The 19,993-nt window shown below is 35.9% G+C and overlaps 1 protein-coding gene across 2 annotated transcripts in view; it reads right to left on the bottom strand.

Moving 5' to 3' along the window:
* The window catches only part of EPHA6 (EPH receptor A6), a 1,018,858-nt gene that overhangs the window by 527,468 nt on the left and 471,397 nt on the right, over positions 1–19,993 (bottom strand). Inside the window, exon 6 of one of the 2 annotated variants that reach the window (XM_010848388.1) lies at positions 19,208–19,268. The exons of the other annotated variant lie outside the window; for it this stretch is intronic. Within the exon in view, the coding sequence (XP_010846690.1) occupies positions 19,219–19,268 (50 nt within the window). The 3' untranslated portion in view covers positions 19,208–19,218. Of the gene's footprint in view, positions 1–19,207; positions 19,269–19,993 lie in introns of those variants that run through there. 2 annotated transcript variants of the gene reach the window in all.

The following is a 19,993-nucleotide window of genomic DNA, read 5'->3' on the forward strand; positions in this document are numbered from 1 at the left end:
AGTTTATTGTGATCCACACAGTCAAAGGCTTTGGCATAGTCAATAAAGCAGAAATAGATGTTTTTCTGGAACTCTCTTGTTTTTTTGATGATCCAGTGGATGTTGGCAATTTAACCTCTGGTTCCTCTGCCTTTTCTAAAACCAGCCTGAACGTTGGGAAGTTCACAGTTCATGTATTGTTGAAGCCTGGCTTGGAGAATTTTGAGCATTACTTTGCTAGCCTGTGAGATAAGTGCAATTGTGTGATAGTTTGAGCATTCTTTAGCATTGCCTTTCCTTGGGATTGGAATGATAAATGACCTATTCCAGTCCTGTTGCCACTGCTGAGTTTTCCTAATTTGCTGGCATATTGAGTGCAGCAATTTCACGGCATTATCTTTTAGGATTTTAAGTAGTTCAACTGGGATTCCATCACCTCCACTAGCTTTGTTCATAGTGATGCTTTCTAAGGCCCACTTGACTTCACATTCCAGGATGTCTGGCTCTACGTGAGTGATCCCACCATCATGATTATCTGGGTCGTGAAGATCTTTTTTTGTACAGTTCTTCTGTGTATTCTTGCCACCTCTTCTTAATATCTTCTGCTTCTGTTAGGTCCATACCATTTCTGTCCTTTATTGAGCCCATCGTTGCATGAAATTCCCCCTTGGTATCTCTAATTTTCTTGAAGATGTCTCTAGTCTTTCCCATTCTATTGTTTTTCTCTACGTCTTTGCACTGATCACTGAGGAAGACTTCATATCTCTCCTTGCTATTGTTAGTGCCTCATTAAATAAAAATAATCTTCTTTCCATTTGCTGCATCATAAGTGTCTCCAGTTCTTCAGCTCCTTCTTCTTTTTGTCTTTGTCCACCTTCTCTCTGTGCCTCTAATCCATCAGGCCTTTAGTAAGCACCTCATGTTGCAGAGCCACAGTATTGTACCGTAAAGTACAGAAAAGCACAACCACTTATTGTGGTTGTATGCACATGACAGTTTAAGCAGACATGTGAAATAATTTATGTGATTGGACATGTGAATGCACGTTCACATCCTTGAAAGTTCACAAATTGATAGTTCATGTGTGGGAAACTCCCCGTATATCTTTCTGTTTGTGTTGTTTTCCATTTTTTTTCATCAGCATCTTACAGTTTTTAGAGTACAGCCCTTTGACTCATTGGTAGGTTTATCCCTAGGTATTTTATTCTTTCAGATGTGATGGTAAATGAGATTGTTTCCTTAATTTTTTTATGATCTTTTTTACTGAATAGAAATACAACATATTTCTGCATATTAATTTTGTATCCTGTTACTCTACTGAATTTGTTGATGAGCTTTAGTAGTTTTCTGGTAGTGTCTTTTGGATTTTCTGAGTATAGTAGCCTGTCATCTGCAAATAGTGACAGTTTTACTTCCTTTCCAGATTGGGTTTCTGTTATTTCTTTCTCTTCTCTGACTGCTGTAGCCAAGACTTCCCACTATGCTGAATAAAAGTGGTGAGAGTGGGTTTACTTCTCTTCTTCTTGTCCTTAGAGGAAATCCTTTTGGCTTTTTACAATTGAGTACAAGGCTTGCTGTGGGTCTATTGTGTACAGCCTTTATTATGTTATGTTCCCTCTATGTCCACTTTCTGAAGAGTTTTTATAAATGCATTTTGAATTTTATCAAATGCTTTTTCTGCATCTACTGTGATGATCATATGGAACAATATAAAAAGCCCAGAAATAAACCCATACACCAATGGTCAATCTACAACAAAGGAGGGAAGAATATGCAATGTAGAAACAACCATCTCAGCAACAAGTGGTGCTGGGAATACTGGACAACCACATGCTTAAAAATGCAATTAGAAAATTCTCTAACATCACACAAAAAAATAAACTCAAGATGGATAAAAGTCATAAATGTGAGACTAAATACTATAAAAACTCCTAGAGAAAACATAGGTAGAACACTTTTTGACATATATTACACAAACATTTTTTGGATTCATCACTTAAGAGTAATTAAAATAAAAACAAAAATAAATGAGACCTAATTAAACTTTAAAGTTTTTGTACAGCAAATGAAATATAAACATAATGAAAAGACAACTTACAGAATGGGAGAAAAGATTTGCAAGTGATGCAACTGATAAGGGCTTAATTTTCAAACATACAAACAGTTTATATAACTCAACATCAAAACAAAAAAATAACCCAATAAAAAAAACTGGCAGAAGATCTAAATAGACATTTTTACAAAGAAGACTACAGATGGCCAACAGGCACATTAGAAAATGCTCAACGTCACTAATTATTAGAGAAACACAGATCAAAACAACAATGAGATATCACCTCACCCTAGAAAGACTGGCCATCATCAAACAGTCTACAAATAATAAATGCTGGAGTTTGGAGAAAAGGAAACCCTCCTACACTGTTGTTTAATCACTCAGGTGTGTTCGACTCTTTTGTGATCTTTTTGGGACTGTAGCCCACCAGGCTCCACTGTCTATGAGATTTTCTGGGCAACATTTTGGAGTGGGTTGCTATTTCCTCCTCCGGGGGTAACGTAAATTGGTACAGCCAGTATGGAGACCAGTATGGATGTTCCTTTAAAACTAAAAACAGAGTTACCATATGATCCTGCAATCTCATTCCTGGGCATATATCCAGAGAAAACTCTAATTTGAAAAGATACAGGCATCCAAATTTTTCACTGTAGTGCTATTTACAATAGCAAAGACATGGAAGTAACCTAAATGTCTGTTGGCAGGTGAATGAATGAAGAAGAAGTGGTATAAATATAAAATGCAATATCACTCAGTCATAAAAGATAAAAAATAATGTCCTTTGCAGCAACATGCATGGACCTAGAAATTATCATACTAAGTAAGCAAAAGACAAATATCATATTACATCACTTATACATGGGATCTAAAGAAAAAGATACAATAAAATTATTTAAAAAACAGAAAAAGACTCACAGACACAGAAAACAAACTTATGGGTGTTAAAGGGAAAAGGAGGAGAAAGATAAATTGAGGTGTTGGGATTAACATATACACACTGTTGCTGCTGCTGCTAAGTCGCTTCAGTTGTGTCCGACTCCGTGTGACCCCATAGACGGCAGCCTACAAGGCTCCTCCGTCCCTGGGATTCTCCAGGCAAGAACACTGGAGTAGGTTGACATTCCTTCTCTAATGAATGAAAGTGAAAAGTGAAAGTGAAGTCGTTCAGTTGTATCCGACTCTTCAAGACCCCATGGACTGCAGCCTACCAGGCTCCTCTGTCCATGGGATTTTCCAGGCAAGAGTACTGGATTGGGTCGCCATTGCCTTCTCCAACATATACACACTGCTATATATAAAAATAAATAACCAACAAAGACCTGCTATACAGCTTATTGAATTATACTCATTATTTTTAAATAACTTATAAAGGAAAAGACTCTGAAAAATGTGTATGTGTATATATATGTGCATACATATCATATATAATATGTATGTATACATATTATAATCACTATGCTATATACCTGAAACTAGGAAGACACTGTATATCAACTGTACTTCAATAAATTTTTTTAATATTTTAATAAATGAAAATTTAAAAGTGGATCCCTTTATTTAATCATGTTTTCCTTTATTTAACACATTTATGAATATTCCTAGGTGCTAGGCACTGTAGTGCCCTCAGGATACAGTAATGAATTTGATTTATTTCTAACAACAAATCAGGAACCATTTAGAATTGTTATGTCAACACTTTTAAACATTTGTCATTTCGAGTACCTTGAGATGTTTTATAAATCCCCAGAAACACATCTTTAAGCAATTCTCATGATATAGGTATAGTCATGAATAAATATAAATTGATTCTGCTTAGCAATGAATATTGCCTTTTAAAGCAAAATGCTGATTATACAGAGTATTTTAAAATTGACTAAGGTGAAGATGTAAAATAAAATATTAAACTGTAAATATTAGCTAGGTTTGCTATGGAATTTTACATGTACCCTAACATATTCACTTGGGCTAATTAGTAAGTGGTTCATAAATTATTACAAACTTATAACTTAAAAATATTCCATTATTCAGTTTTTCTTCCATTCATCCATTCAATAAACATATCATGGGTTCCACATATGAGCCAGGTTCTATTCTAGGCACAGAGACTATAGCAAATAAACACGACAGAAGTCCTTGCTTACATGGAGTTCACATGAAAGCTGGTGAAAAACAGAAAATAAATGTTTCAGTAAAATGCAAATGATGATAAGTGTCATGAAAGAAAGAAAGGAAGAGAATGCAGTCAGGGGTGGTGACTACATGAAAAGTTAAAATTTTAACTGAAGTGGTCATGAAAAGTCTCTATAACCTAATGCCACTGGAGCAAAGAACTGAAGGAGGTAACAAAAGGACAGAGGCCATGAGGCAAGAATGTACCTGGGGTGTTTGAGCAAAATCAAAATAGATCTCATGGTTGGGGGGAATGGCTGGAGTTTTGTGAAATATATTTCTTTTGGAGTTGACAATATATGTATATCTGAAGAAGTGTACCAGAGAATAAATGCATTTTAAATTTGAATTCTTTCTTTCTTTATTAAATATATATTTTAATTTTTCTTTTTCTCTGAAGTTTATAAAATGTGCCCTATTATTAAAATACATATATTAATTAATCATATAAATACTTGTTTCAATTTTAAGATTTAACATTTTGAAAGACCTAAGACCACTTTCTATTTGACAATAGACTTCTGTGTTTCAATATCCACCTTTGATATACTGACTCCTTCAATTCAGGCAAGACATTGTAGTGATGGCCAGCAAAGTTCATGTGCTCCAAGGACAGGTCAAAAGTCTCCTGGAGTTTATACGTTTACTGTGGTTGCTCATCATATTTTCTGTAAAGACTAATAAAATGCTATCGATAGCATACTGAAAAGCAGAAACATTACTTTGCCAACATAGGTCTGTCTAGTCAAGGCTATGGTTTTTCCTGTGGTCATGTATGGATGTGAGAGTTGGACTGTGAAGAAGGCTGAGCACTGAAGAATTGATGCTTTTGAACTGTGGTGTTGGAGAAAACTCTTTTTGTTTTTTTAATTTTATTTTTATACTTTACAATATTGTATCAGTTTTGCCAAATGTCGAAATGAATCCGCCACAGGTATACCTGTGTTCCCCATCTTGAACCCTCCTCCTTCCTCCCTCCCCATACCCTCCCTCTGGGTCGTCCCAGTGCACCAGCCCCAAGCATCCAGTACCGTGCATCGAACCTGGACTGGTGACTCATTTCATACATGATATTATACATGTTTTAATGCCATTCTCCCAAATCTCCCCACCCTCTCCCTCTCCCACAGAGTCCATAAGACTGATCTATACATTAGTGTCTCTTTTGCTGTCTCGTGCACAGGGTTATTGTTACCATCTTCCTAAATTCCATATATATGCATTAGTATACTGTATTGGTGTTTTTCTTTCTGGCTTACTTCACTCTGTATAATAGGCTCCAGTTTCATCCATCTCATTAGAACTGATTCAAATGTATTCTTTTTAATGGCTTAGTAATACTCCATTGTGTATATATACCACAGCTTTCTTATCCATTCATCTGCTGATGGGCATCTAGGTTGCTTCCATGTCCTGGCTATTATAAACAGTGCTGCGATGAACATTGGGGTACACGTGTCTCTTTCCCTTCTGGTTTCCTCAGTGTGTATGCCCAGCAGTGGGATTGCTGGATCATAAGGCAGTTCTATTTCCAGTTTTTTAAGGAATCTCCACTGTTCTCCATAGTGGCTGTACTAGTTTGCATTCCCACCAACAGTGTAAGAGAGTTCCCTTTTCTCTTGAGAGTCCCTTGGACTGCAAGGAGATTCAACCAGTCCATTCTGAAGGAGATCAGCCCTGGGATTTCTTTGGAAGGAATGATGCTAAAGCTGAAACTCCAGTACTTTGGGCACCTCATGCGAAGAGTTGACTCATTGGAAAAGACTCTGATGCTGGGAGGGATTGGGGGCAGGAGGAGAAGGGGACGACAGAGGATGAGATGGCTGGATGGCATCACTGACTCCATGGACGCGAGTCTGAGTGAACTCCGGGAGTTGGTGATGGACAGGGAGGCCTGACATGCTGCAATTCATGGGGTCGCAAAGAGTTGGACACGACTGAGCGACTGAACTGAACTGAACTGAATCTTTGTATTTAATCTGCATTTTCTGAGTAAGGTATGCTTCTAATTTGCAATAGGTACAGAACAAAATGAATGGTTTGAATAAGTTACAACTAAATAACTAGAGTTTTATAACTACTGCTGCTCACCCTGGGCCCAGGTTTAAAAAGGCAATGTGTCCTAATGTTTAAAGAGCACAGACTTCAGGAACCTGAATACCTGACTACAAACTGTGGTTTGTCCATTTCTTAACTCCATGATACTGATGTTTTACTTAGTCTCTTTTTTTGTGTCAGTTTCCTTGACTGGAAAATGTGTATAATGATACCTTTCTGGGTTGGCTTTTATTATGATTTAAGGACAGTGTCTGACACAATGTTTTTAACGTTATCTCATTAAATGAAAGTTGAACTGCATCCTTCCTAAAACCAATCAGAACTCCAAAGAACAGATTCTGTCTTGAAACACTTTCTCAAACAGTCATAAAATCATCAAGTCAAGTAGGAAATAGCTTAAGAAGATGCTGTCTAATAAATATCTGAAGAGAGAAAGGGCCATGGATTGAAGGCACAAAAAAATACATGAAAGACTATTTAAGAATTTTGTGATTTATAATATCTTTGGGTTTCTAAGGCTGTATTCAGATTAGGTGTAATGGTTCGTTTTTGCATTCTACCATGAGAAAAGTTGACAGACATTCTAATATCTGGCATTCGGTGGTAGAGATTTAGTACCTGAGGTACCTAGTATCTCATCCACCGTGAAGGTAGCAAGATTCTGATTCATACATGAATTCACTTCCTGCTTTGAGACTAGTAAAGCTGTTCTCTGAAGTCTCCTTTTCATATACCTGCCCTCATTTAACCAGATGCATAATAACCCTCACTACCTTCCCTGCTTTTTTACATGAACTAATCATTATTTATACATCTCTATTTTCTAATATTTCTTCCGGGTATTCTGTTAAGATAAAACACAGCTTTATGATGCCCTTTCCTATCAACACTAGACTATCTGTTTCAAGATAGTAATTAACTTCCTGCTTAACCTGTCACACTTAATTTGAAATTGGGCACACAAGGCTATTAAAAACTGTGGTTGTGGTGTTTGCATCTGGCTGAGACACTAGCTACTGGCAGCCTTGATTTATCACTCTTCATTTAAATTCCTGTGCCAATGATTTTAGTTCTTAAATGCTGTGACTGGCATTTATGGATTTCAAAATCAAAGTGAAACTAAGCTACAGTTAAGAACTCAACAGCTCAGATCGATGAAAAACAGCTTTATAACTGAGCACCCTGCACTTAAATCCTAGGGGCTTGACCAAATAGTGCTTAGTGCTCAGAGATGTTGCTGTGGGAAGACAAGTGTCCTATTCTAATGACTGTTTATAAATCACAATCAAACTATGCATCTTGTAACAGTGCCATGAAAATTTGCTCCCAGATGGAAACTATTTTTTGCTAAGCCTGTTTCTTTAAAAGAACAACTCCCTAAAAGTAAGCTTCTCCTGACAAATCTCATCTTTGACATTCAAATCTTTTTTATCCAACATTGCTCATGTTTGAAGAAGTAGAATATAACATTGCTACTAAGACCTTTTCCATAATACTGCATGAAAATTGCTTCCTAAATTGAATGAGCTTAATTCTATAACTTTCTTATTAAAGGCTGACTGTGGTGCAAATTTTGATTCACTGAAAGCTTCTTCAGATATGAACATGGAGAATTAGGCTTTTTCTACAACTCTGTCAGAAACAAACTGTGAAAATTTGTTCCTCCTGCACGGCTTCATAATTTCAAAGCTCAACCCTTCTTATATGGTCAGTCCAAATGTTCTTCCTTTTATATTAAAGCTCCTCCACAAAGTACTCCAGCTCAGTTAAGCATCTCTCCTCTGAACTAAAGTATTCACATCTGATTCTTATAACTTGAATGCTTAAATTAAAAATATGCTTTTTATTTTTCGCTCGCCTTTTTCATTCTGCTAAACTTGTCTCCCCAGTTACAGTAAATAAGGTATTTGAGGAAGCCACACTAATTTCTCCCTTCCTTATCAATACTACATGATAAGCCACTGTACTGATCATGTATTCAGTTCACTTCAGTTCAGTCGCTCAGTCGTGTCCGACTCTTTGTGACCCCATGAATCGCAGCACACCAGGCCTCCCTGTCCATCACTAACTCCCCGAGTTCACTCAAACTCATGTTCACTGAGTTGGTGATGCCATCCAGCCATCTCATCCTCTGTCGTCCCCTTCTCCTCCTGCCCTCAGTCCCTTCTAGCATCAGAGTCTTTTCCAATGAGTCAACTCTTCCCATGAGGTGGCCAAAGTATTGGAGATTCAGCTTTAGCATCAGTCCCTCCAAAGAACACCAAGGACTGATCTCCTTCAGAATGGACTGGCTGGATCCTCCTTGCAGTCCAAGGGACTCTTCAGAGTCTTCTCCAACACCACAGTTCAAAAGCATCAACTCTTCGGCACTCAGCTTTCTTCACAGTCCAACTCTCACATCCATACATGACTACTGGAAAAACCATAGCCTTGACTAGACAGACCTTTGTTGACAAAGTAATGTCTCTGCTTTTGAATATGCTATCTAGGTTGGTCATAACTTTCCTTCCAAGGAGTAAGCGTCTTTTAATTTCATGGCTGCAGTCACCATCTGCAGTGATTTTGGAGCCCACAAAAATGAAGTCTGACACTGTCTCCACTGTTTCCCCATCTATTTCCCATGAAGTGATAGAACCACATGCCATGATCTTCGTTTTCTGAATGTTGAGCTTTAAGCCAACTTTTTCACTCTCCACTTTCACTTTCATCAAGAGGCTTTTGAGTTCCTCTTCACTTTCTGCCATAAGGGTGGTGTCATCTGCGTATCTGAGTTTATTGATATTTCTCCTGGCAATCTTGATTCCAGCTTGTGTTTCTTCCAGCCCAGCGTTTCTCATGATGCACTCTGCATATAAGTTAAATAAGCAGGGTGACAATATACAGCCTTGACGTACTCCTTTTCCTATTTGGAACCATCTGTTGTTCCATGTCCAGTTCTAACTGTTGCTTCCTGACCTGCATACAGGTTTCTCAAGAGGCAGGTCAGGTGGTCTGGTATTCCCATATCTTGAAGAATTTTCCACAGTTTATTGTGATCCACACAGTCAAAGGCTTTGGCATAGTCAATAAAGCAGAAATAGAACTGGAACTCTCTTCCTTTTTCCATGATCCAGCGGATATTGGCAATTTGATCTCTGGTTCCTCTGCCTTTTCTAAAACCAGCTTGAACATGTGGAAGTTCATGGTACACGTATTGCTGAAGCCTGGTTTGGATAATTTTGAGCATTACTTTACTAGTGCTTAATAAATGTTTGCTCACTTATTTATTAAAAAATGTATTTATAGAGCTTTATACCTAGTAATCTTCAATGCTCCAGGGATAGAGTGATGTGTGTTCAGTCGTTTAGACAATTTTACTAGGTAAATGACAGAGATGCCACTCTGTTACCAGTACCTATTAAAGTTCTTAGAATGATCATTAGGTGATAATGATGCTTATTACTAGTACTGTCTCTACATGTTTTGGTAACATCATGTAATACAAACCTGGTAAAGTAATAACAGAAGAGAGTTCATAGGAGACATTGAAGATGGTGCTACCTAAGCATGGCTTTGGAGCTGAATCCTAGAATGCCCTCCCTTTGTCTCACTTTGAGGAAAAAAAAGGTTTTGAGTCACCTTCCCTTCTTATTGCCCTCTTACTGCAGAAGGACAGCAATGGTCAATGAAGTAATTATACAGGTACAAAAGAACGAATCATTAAAACTGTTCTCCTGTTAACTTTGTATATGTGTGCTCAGTTGTGTTGAACTCTTTGTGACCCCATGGACTGTAGCCTGCCAGGCTCCTCTGTTTATAGGATTTCCCAGCAAGAATACTGGAGGGGTTGCCATTTTCTACTCCAGGAAATCTTTCTGACCCAGAGATCAAACCCACGTCTCTTGCATCTCCTGCAATGGCAGGCAGATTCTTTACCACTGCACCATCTGGGAAGCCCAGGATAGATTGAAATGATCAATAAAATATGTGGAAAACTTTAGCCCTCCTGGAGCTTAAGGGCTTCCCTTGTGGCTTAGCTGGTAAAGAATCTGCCTGCAATGCAGGAGATCTGGGTTTGATCTCTGGGTTGGGAAGATGCCCTAGAGAAAAGAAAGGCTACCCACTCCAGTATTCTGGCCTAGAGAATTCCATGGACTGTATAGTCCATGAAGTTGTAAAGAGTCAGGCACAATTGAGCGACTTGCAGTTTTCCAGAAGCTTAAAATCTATTGTTGAAAGATTAAATTATATTTGGAATTTATTACATCAAGGAAACAAGTGACAGAATAAGGAACACATACAAATCAGTTTGAAGAGTTACTTAGGTACAATCGTGAGAAATGATAAAAGCAAAGGGTAAACCAAAAAACTCAAACAAATAAAAAAAAAAGGAAGCTGAAAGTGGCAGAGACCGTAACCTGGGGAAAAAATGGGAAGAAGGGAGAGGAGGGGATGACACTTATATTTCTGTTTAAACCATATAAAATTTAATCTAATTACAGTCACATTTCTAATTATATATGAGAAGGAAATGACAAACCACTGCAGTATTCTTGCCTGGAAAATCCAATAGACAGAGTTGCCTGGTAGGCTACAGTTCATGGGTTGCAAGAGTCAGACACGACTTAGCGACTAAATCACCGCCACCCCATATATTATGTATCTATCTATCTATATATGTATATTCCAAAAAATAGAATATTTATTTCTTTTTGCTGAGAATAAGGTAATATGGACTTGAATATGGGATGAAATATTACTGAGATACTTCTTTACGTCCAAAAACAATCGCACAAATTGAAGTCACCATGGAAAACTAACAATAATACTGCAAAATATAGGGTAAGACCTATAGAAAGAGCTGGATACATGGAAAATTACAATGAGATTTTTTTATGGAGTAGGTTTCCTTTCAGTTGAGGTGTCAAATTTATAAATTATGTTATTTTCATATTTTTATTATGTAAATTCTTTGGAATTATATAGAAATGTTTTAAAATATTAAAAGACCATGCACATAGAATGTTCATATTACTCAATGCAATTACTGAATATTATAATGCTCATCATGCTATCCAATGTAATAGACTTATTTTGCAGATGAAGAATCTGAGGTTCAGAAAGATTAAATATCTTGCCTGAATTTACACAGCTGGACAGTAGCAGTTTAGGGACTAGAACTCAGAGTTGATCAGATTCTTCCCAGCTAAACTATGACTAAACTATGGACATTTAAAGAGAATTAAAAAAATGACATGATGAGCTATAAATTCATGAGAATGCAGATGGTAAATAGCAGGATAAAGTATGTACAGAGGATATGAAATTTAAGGCCCTGGAGATCCATAACACCAGACTATAATCCCTCCTGTATATTTCCAGTACATTCTTGTTTATGCTATGCTACATCACTTCAGTCGTGTCCGACTCTGTGTGACCCCATAGACGGCAGCCCACCAGACTCCCTTGTCCCTGGGATTCTCCAGGCAAGAACACTGGAGTGGGTTGCCATTTCCTTCTCCAATGCATGAAAGTGAAAAGTGAAAGTGAAGTCGCTCAGTCCGGTCCGCTCTTATCGACCCCATGGACTGCAGCCTACCAGGCTCCTCCATCCATGGGATTTTCCAGGCAAGAGTACTGGAGTGGGGTGCCATTGCCTTCTTGTTTAGGTTGACACAACTGAACATTACGCCTTCTGTAGTTTTATTTCAGAATGATGAGCCTGTGAACAAAATGCTTACTGTTGATATATCCTAAGTGAGCACTTCATGATTAAGGGGAAAAAGGATCAGGGTATTAAATCTTTAAAAGGTTCACTTTATGTATGGTAAAAATTTGTGTGTATTTATATACACCCATACACTTAATTTACCTACTTCTTTAGTAAATATTTGGGCTTCTCTGGTGGCTCAGAGTAAGGTGGGAGACCTAGGTTTGATCCCTGGGTCGGGAAGATTCCCTAGAGAAGGAAATGGCAACCCACTCCAGTATTCCTGCCTGGAGAATCCCATGGATGGAGGAGCCTGGTGGGCTACAGTCCACAGGGTCCCAAAGAGTTGGCGGACATGACAGAGAGACTTCACTTTCACTTACTTTAGTAAATATTTAATGTATAGATTTTATGTGAAATGTGCAATGTTATACCTTGGGATATATTTATGGAGAAACCAATAGAAAAAATTTACATGCAATGGAAATGAAGAGCATGGTAATTATGGTAAGAGGGTAAATATAAGGAGCTATAATAGGATAATCAGGGCCTGATCATGGAGGAGCTCACAAGTCACTTTAGAGAACTAAACAGTCATAGACCCACCCCACAGAGAGAAACAGTGCCAACATTAGAAAATGTTGCTATTCATTTTCTTGTGATTACACGTGTGCACTAGTTGTTTACATACTTGGATGATGATGTATACAGAGTTTCAGGGCCTGCAGTCCTTACAATACTGTCAGCATTATTCTCATTCATTAAACTTAATATTCTGCCTTATGGGCATAGTACATTTGTTGACTATTTATTCTTGGTAATTTAGGATATTTACACATTTCATTATTATAATTAATGCATGATTATACACCCATATACTATTTCTACATGTTTTATCTTTCTTAAGATACTAATATCAGTCAGTTCAGTTGCTCATTCATGTCCAACTCTTTGCAACCCCATGAACTGCAGCACACCAGGCCTCCCTGTACATCACCAACTCCTGGAGTTTACTCAAACTCATGTCCATTGAGTCAGTGATGCCATCCAACCATCTCATCTTCTGTCATCCCCTTCTCCTCCCGCATTCAATCTTTCCTAGCATCGAGTCTTTCAAATGAGTCAGTTCTTTGTGTCAGATGGCCAAAGTATTGGAGCTTCAGCTTCCATATCAGATATTAATATACCTAGTGTCTTAAAAGGACATAGTAATTTTAAGGTACTGGAAGCACATTGCCATATAATTTTGTAGTTTTCCTGTAGTGATATGGAGTTCTTACCAAATTATATTCTAAGCTGACATAATTATTACCATTTACCAAAGAAAATCTTAGGAAAAAAAAAAAGTCCAACTTAATTACAAGAAAATTACCTATCATTGTTTTAATTTTCATTTGTCTGAAATTTAGCAAGAATTAAATTATTTCTTTTTTCAGCTGTGCTCCATGGCGTGTGGGATCTTAGTTTCCCAGCCAGGGATCAAACTTGCCCCCCTGCACTAAAAGATCGGGAAGTCTTAACCACTGGACTGCCAGGGAAAACTCAAGATTGAAATTCTTTTTTAATGAATATTAGGTAATAGTATCTCTTCTAAGTAAGGATTGACAGCTCATCCTTTGCCCGTTTTCAGTTCAGTCACTCAGTCGTGTCCGACTCTTTGCGATCCCATTAACTGCAGCACGCCAGGCTTCCCTGTCCATCACCAACTCCTGGAGCCTACTCAAACTCATGTCCATTGTGTCAGTGATGCCATTCAACCATCTCATCCTCTGTCATCCCCTTCTCCTCCCACCTACAATCCTTCCTAGGGTCTTTTCGAATGAGTCGGTTCTTTGCATCAGGTGGCCAAACTACATTTTACCATGGTCTGTTCTTCACATGGACTTCCCTGGTGGCTCAGACAATAAAGTATCTGCCTACGATGTAAGAGACCTGGGTTTGATCCCTGGGTCAGGAATATCCTCTGGAGAAGTAGCTACTCACTCCAGTATTCTTTCCTAGAAAATTCCATGGACAGAGGAGACTGGTGGGTTACAGTCCATAGAGTCACAAAGAGCTGAATATGACTGAATGACTAACAAATATTTTATCATTTTAATTCTTCACTTGTATCTTACCTAGCTTGTTACTTTTTATCATTTTATTTATAAAGACTTTGATATATGAAATCTCTATTAAACTCATCTGTTATTTGCTTTGTAATTTATTTTTATATGATTATTTATTCATCTATACTTAATTTTTTTAAGATGTTATGCTTGTATTTACTTGGTTAATAACTTGGGATTTATTTCAGGGTATTTTCTTAGTTGAAAATTAACTTTAAATATTTTAAATAATAATTTTCCCTCAAAACATTTTATTCAATGATTTATAATTTTCCTATTGATCTTAGATGTGTTCTTTATCCTATATTAAATTTCTCTGTATATTAAGAACTTTTTTTCAAGGCTCTTTTGTTCCTTTAACCAGAAACTGTTTCTATCTTCTCCATGGAAATATAAATTAATTCCTAAAATATGAGCTAATTATTCATTAGTTGATTTTGACTAAATATACTTCTGTTTTAAGTGATACACCTGAGAATAATTTTGAAGAAAAAGCCATATACAAATGGAACAGCATGACATTTTTCATTTATATAAAACCTTCATTATCTAGCAACCAATATTTTTGATATAAAAGTACAATGCAGTGAACTTATAGATAGTATTATGAAAACTTGATACCACACTTTCTAAGAAAAGTTTTTACAGAGAAAATTAAGCAAAATTTCAGTGATGAAATTAAATCACAAGAAAAGTAATTAGTTCTTGAAAATGAAAATATGAAAATAAAGGGTTTTATGCAAAATCCAGCTCAGAAATAGAACCTGTATGCCATGTTTATGTGCTAAGTTTACAGAATGTGAGGTTTTGCTTGGTTTCTTTAAATGTCAAACATATGTAGTCTTCTTAGTTGTCAAATAATTAAGTAAAAATGATTTTTGTGTCTTTTGACCTTAAAATTAGAGTTATAAGTTAATATCCAAAAATATATAAACAGCTCACATAAATCAACATCAAAAAATAAACAACTCGATTAAAAAAATGAGCAGAAGACTTGAATAGACATTTTCCATAACAGGATATGCAGATGACTAACAGGCACATGAAAAGACATTCAATGTCACAAATCATCAGGGAACTGAAAATCAAAACCAGAATAAGATATCATCTCATACCTGTCAATCACTGTCCTCAAAAAGAACACAAATACAAAATGTTGGTGAGGATGTGGAGAAAACGGAACACATATACCCTGCTAGGGGGAATGTAAATAGGTGCAGCCACTGAAGAAAACAGCATGGAGGTTTCTCAAAAAAGTAAAAATAGATCTACCATACGACCCAGCAATTCCAATCACAGGTAAAAAGAAAGAAATTTACACGCATCCCAATGTTCAAAACAGACCTATTTATAGTTGCCAAGATATAGAGGCAACCTAAATAAAATTTTGCCATTTGCAAAAGCATGGATGGACTTGGAGGATTTTATGGTAACAGAAATGTCAGACAAAGATAAACCCAAAGATAAATACCATCAAGTATCTGCTGCAATGTAAGAGACCTGGGTTCGATCCCTGGGTCAGGAATATCCCTCGGAGAATGTGCTACCCACTCCAGTATTCTTCCCTAGAAAATTCCATGGACAGAGGAGCCTGGTGGGCTACTGTCCATGGGGTCACAAAGAGTTGGACATGACTGATTCTACATGATGATACATGTAGAATCTAAAAAATTACAACTAATGAATATAACAAAAAGAAACAGACTAATAGAGAACAAATTAGTGGTTACCAATGGGGAGGAGACAGGTGGGGAGGTGCAATATAAGGGTAGGGGATTAAAAGGTATGAACTATTATGCATAAAAAAGCTACAAGGATAAGCACAGGGGATATAGCCAGTAAATTTTACCATATTATACCATACCAGTATATTTTACCATAACTATAAATGGAGCATAATAACCTTTAAAATTGTTATCATTATATTATATAACTAACATATTAATATATAGCATTGCACATACTATACATAAATAAAAAAATAACACTATAATTTTCCCTACAAAATCAAGTTCCTATTAGGGTAACTCTTCCCATACTCTACCTCTGGTGCCTCACAATGGACTTAAAAGTTACATGAAGGCAAGTATATGACTTCATGCCCACCTCTGAAACTGTGAGCTACCACAAAGGAGGAAAAATAAAACTATGGAAGTAGAAAATAAATTTTAAATTAATAACAGAAATGAAAAATTGGGACATTTGTAGAGAAGAGCTTAGAGAACGATAGTTCTAGATCATAGTACAAAAATGATGAGTTTGTCTTAAAAGATCATTAAAACTTTAATTCTTAATATGTAAAGAAAATAGACATATCAAGGATGTATCATTAAAAAAAGGTCTATCATAATTTAATGCATTTAGGTTACTTCTTGCATTTCACATAGCATTATGAATTCCTTTTTTATTCAGAAAATTAGAGTAAAAATTACATTATATAAAATTTTTAAAAATCTCCAATATATAAATAAAGTAATCTAACTAGAATGTTTACTGATGGTTTCCTATCTTAAATAAAGTGTTATGATGCAGAGAAAGAGACCGTCTAGCTCTTGAAGTGCAACTTATTTTTTTGTATTTTCTTCTTTAATAGGCTAATAGGCAGAGGGAAGATTTTAGGCAAAATTCATGAAAGACAGGCTTCCCAGGTGATGCCAATGGTAACGATCTAGCATGGCAATGTCGGAGACGTAAGAGATGAGGGTTCAGATCCCTGGATCGGGAAGATCTCCTGGAAGAGGGCACGGCAACTTATTCTAGTATTCTTGCCTGCAGAATTCCATGGACAGGGGAGCTTGGAGGGCTACAGTCCAGGGGGTCACAAAAGAGTAGGACATGACTGAAGCAACTTAGCACGCATACACAAAGAAGACCATCCTAAAAGAGTCAGTGAAAATATACAAGAAAATTGGAATTATTGCTTAGATATATTTGAAATGGGATAAAAATGGCATTTATTTGTAACATAAAATATATTTATACAAATAGTATAACATTTATAAATTCATCTTGACTGAAGACATGTAGCTGAATTATACATTCTCTTGAGATTCTTTAAGGCATATGAAAATTGTCACCTTATAAGTATATAATATGGGCTGGCAGCAGTTAGGGTAATAAAATTCAGATGGTGGAAAATATTTTAGGACATAATTTTACATGTCAGTTATCTTTAAATTTAAAAATATAATTAAGTAGTACTTCAAATAGAGTTTAATTGTTCTGCTCTTAATACAACTATCTCACATCTTGAAAAACAGCTAAATAAAAACCAACTCAAAACTGTTCAGCACATTTCTTATAACAACAGAAAGAGGAACCTAGTCCCAATTTCTAGGAATCTAAATGGTCAAATCATATCTACAACTGACCACCATGGTTATCTTGAAGAAAAGTAATCAAAAAACTTTAAAATATAAAATTATAAGATAGGACATAAATATCAAGCCTATCAAAATATAATTCAAACTCATAGAAAGTAGTCGATTATTCACTATTTATATAAAGAAGCCTTGAAACAGGAAGTCAAGAGAGGACATCAATTCACACAGAATTTTTGTGAAGTAAAGGGTAATCATATCTTAGAGATATAGCGAATCAGCAGAAGAGTAAAATAAGCTGTTTAAAGACAAAACAAAACAGAATGACCAGGATATGTCTATCCACATATTATAGATACATTTATTATCCTTGGAATATTATTTATTTGCTTTAATGAGATATTACTTAAGATATGAGCTAGATAAGAATTTGAAAAAAATGAATACAAGTAATTCAGTGAGCCAAGCTATAATTATTTTGAAGGAAAAAAGCACGTTTTTGTCTTAGGGTACACTTTAGAAGTGACTTAGTACAATATAGAGCTACGGAATTTATATTTAGGTCTATTAGAATTGCAAAATAATTAGAACAGCTTTAGGCAAATTATGGAGCCATCTTTCAATTTTTTTTTGTTTTTTATCTTTTATAACTAAAAGCTTTGCTTACTGTATGACAGAATAAATATATGGTCAAACATCTAGTCTCTCTTTCATAGAAATAGAAAAATGAAATGTCAATATTTACCACCTATCACATCACTATTTTATCATTTATTACTTTATACATATTTTAAGGACTTGCATACTAAGTAATATTTTAGGCACTCAGTATTCAAAAATGTATACTGAATCAGATATATGCTTAATTTTATCTTTTTTTTTTAGTTAAGCTCTAAAGAATTTTAAGGAATGAAAGACTGCTCTGTAGTAGACACCGCATTTCAAACATTCTAACACGCGCTTGCTTTTCACTACATGGCACACATCACAGTACTTGGCACATCGCAGTTACTGAACATAGTTGTTTTCTGACTAACATATAGAGGTAAATGGGAAAAACAATGACATCACTATTTTGTAAAATGCGTTCAGGATAGATTTCAAGAGTCTGCTTGACTTTTTCAGCTGCATGGTTCTATAATCCTGCTTAGAGTATAATGCTTGGCTACTGCCATCTTGAAATTCTTAATAATTTTATCTTTAATTCATATTTTGTAAGCAAAGTCTGATGGGGCAACTGGGAGCTTGACACTCTGGCTTTCTCATTCATCCCATGCAGGCAGCCAACAGTTTCTGGCAAGGAGATTTAAAGACCTTTAGAGTTCTCCCTTGCACTCTGGGTTGGGAAGCCCTGGGAATCTGGAGGTGTCATCAATCTCCCTACAACTATCCCTGTGCAGAGGGAAGGTCTCTGGACTGGATCAGTGCCTGGGGACACCCTTCCTAATTCTGTCCAAGGTTTTGAGTCTGTCTTATATTTGTCTGTCCTGGTCTGCTTGAGATACCGTTGGGGACTGGAGATACCAAGTGGTGCAGGACTTTAGGAAAAAAACTGTGCTGTACTCTGACTTCACATGAGTTAGATGCTCTTATCTTTACATTTAAAAGTAGCATTGAGCAATATAAAGATGAATGGTAAAGTTTACGCTAGTAATTTGAAATTTACTTTTTCTTTACTTGGACATTAAATGGCAAATAAAAAAGTACCATGACAAGTTGAGAGAGAGAGAGAAATTGCAGAAGGAAAAAGCTTTATATTTTAGTACCTTTAATGGCCCTTTTTTTTTTCCTGCTTTTTGAACAAAGGGTCCTGCAGTTTCATTTTTCACTGGGCATCACAAATTATGTAGCTGGAACTGACTGTTTTAGAATCCAAACCAAATAGAAAAGTGCTGAGGAATACATGGAAGAAAAAAAAACTACTTAAACACGTTATATGGAATTTCAGTGTGATTAAAAGGTCAGCAATTAGTTTTCAATCTTTACAAACTATTTATTAAATATTAGACACTTCACATTTTAACTAATTTATCAGAATAATCTATCAAACTTGAAAGTCTTTTAGTTTCACTTTTACACATTATTTTTAAAAAATATTTATTAATATTTACTTTGAAATAAAAAGGACTTTTAGAAAATATCCCTTCCCCCAAACGAAAACCTATTTTTTAAGAGTAACTACATTTGAATCAATAATCCAGTTATCCAAATCAGTCAATCTGTTATGCAGGCAGTTAAGTTAATGGAGTTAAATTGGCATCCCTTTTTAAAACAAAGAATTGCATTGAAAATGAGCAAACAATGTGTGGGATATTTGCTCTACCATAAAGTAGAGCCTTACATCACATGACAGTCATAGATTATGCAAAATGTGGTCAGATTGCACTTATTTTCACTGCTGATCAGGTTTATTTTTTATAGGATTTAAAATATTTTACTTAAAAAGTTCTATTACTATTTTTCAATTTATACGGAGAAATGCCATTAAATTGTTAATTTGGTATTAGCGGTATCAACATAGCAATAAGATCTTATTACTTTATGCTAAAGAAAACATTTAGTCACCTTTCTGAAAAACTGCACAAATAAGAATTTCTTAGAGAAACTTGATGACTCT

This window comes from Bison bison, unplaced genomic scaffold (genome assembly GCF_000754665.1).
Source record: "Bison bison bison isolate TAMUID 2011002044 unplaced genomic scaffold, Bison_UMD1.0 scf7180017864265, whole genome shotgun sequence".
Classification (NCBI taxonomy): domain Eukaryota; kingdom Metazoa; phylum Chordata; class Mammalia; order Artiodactyla; family Bovidae; genus Bison; species Bison bison.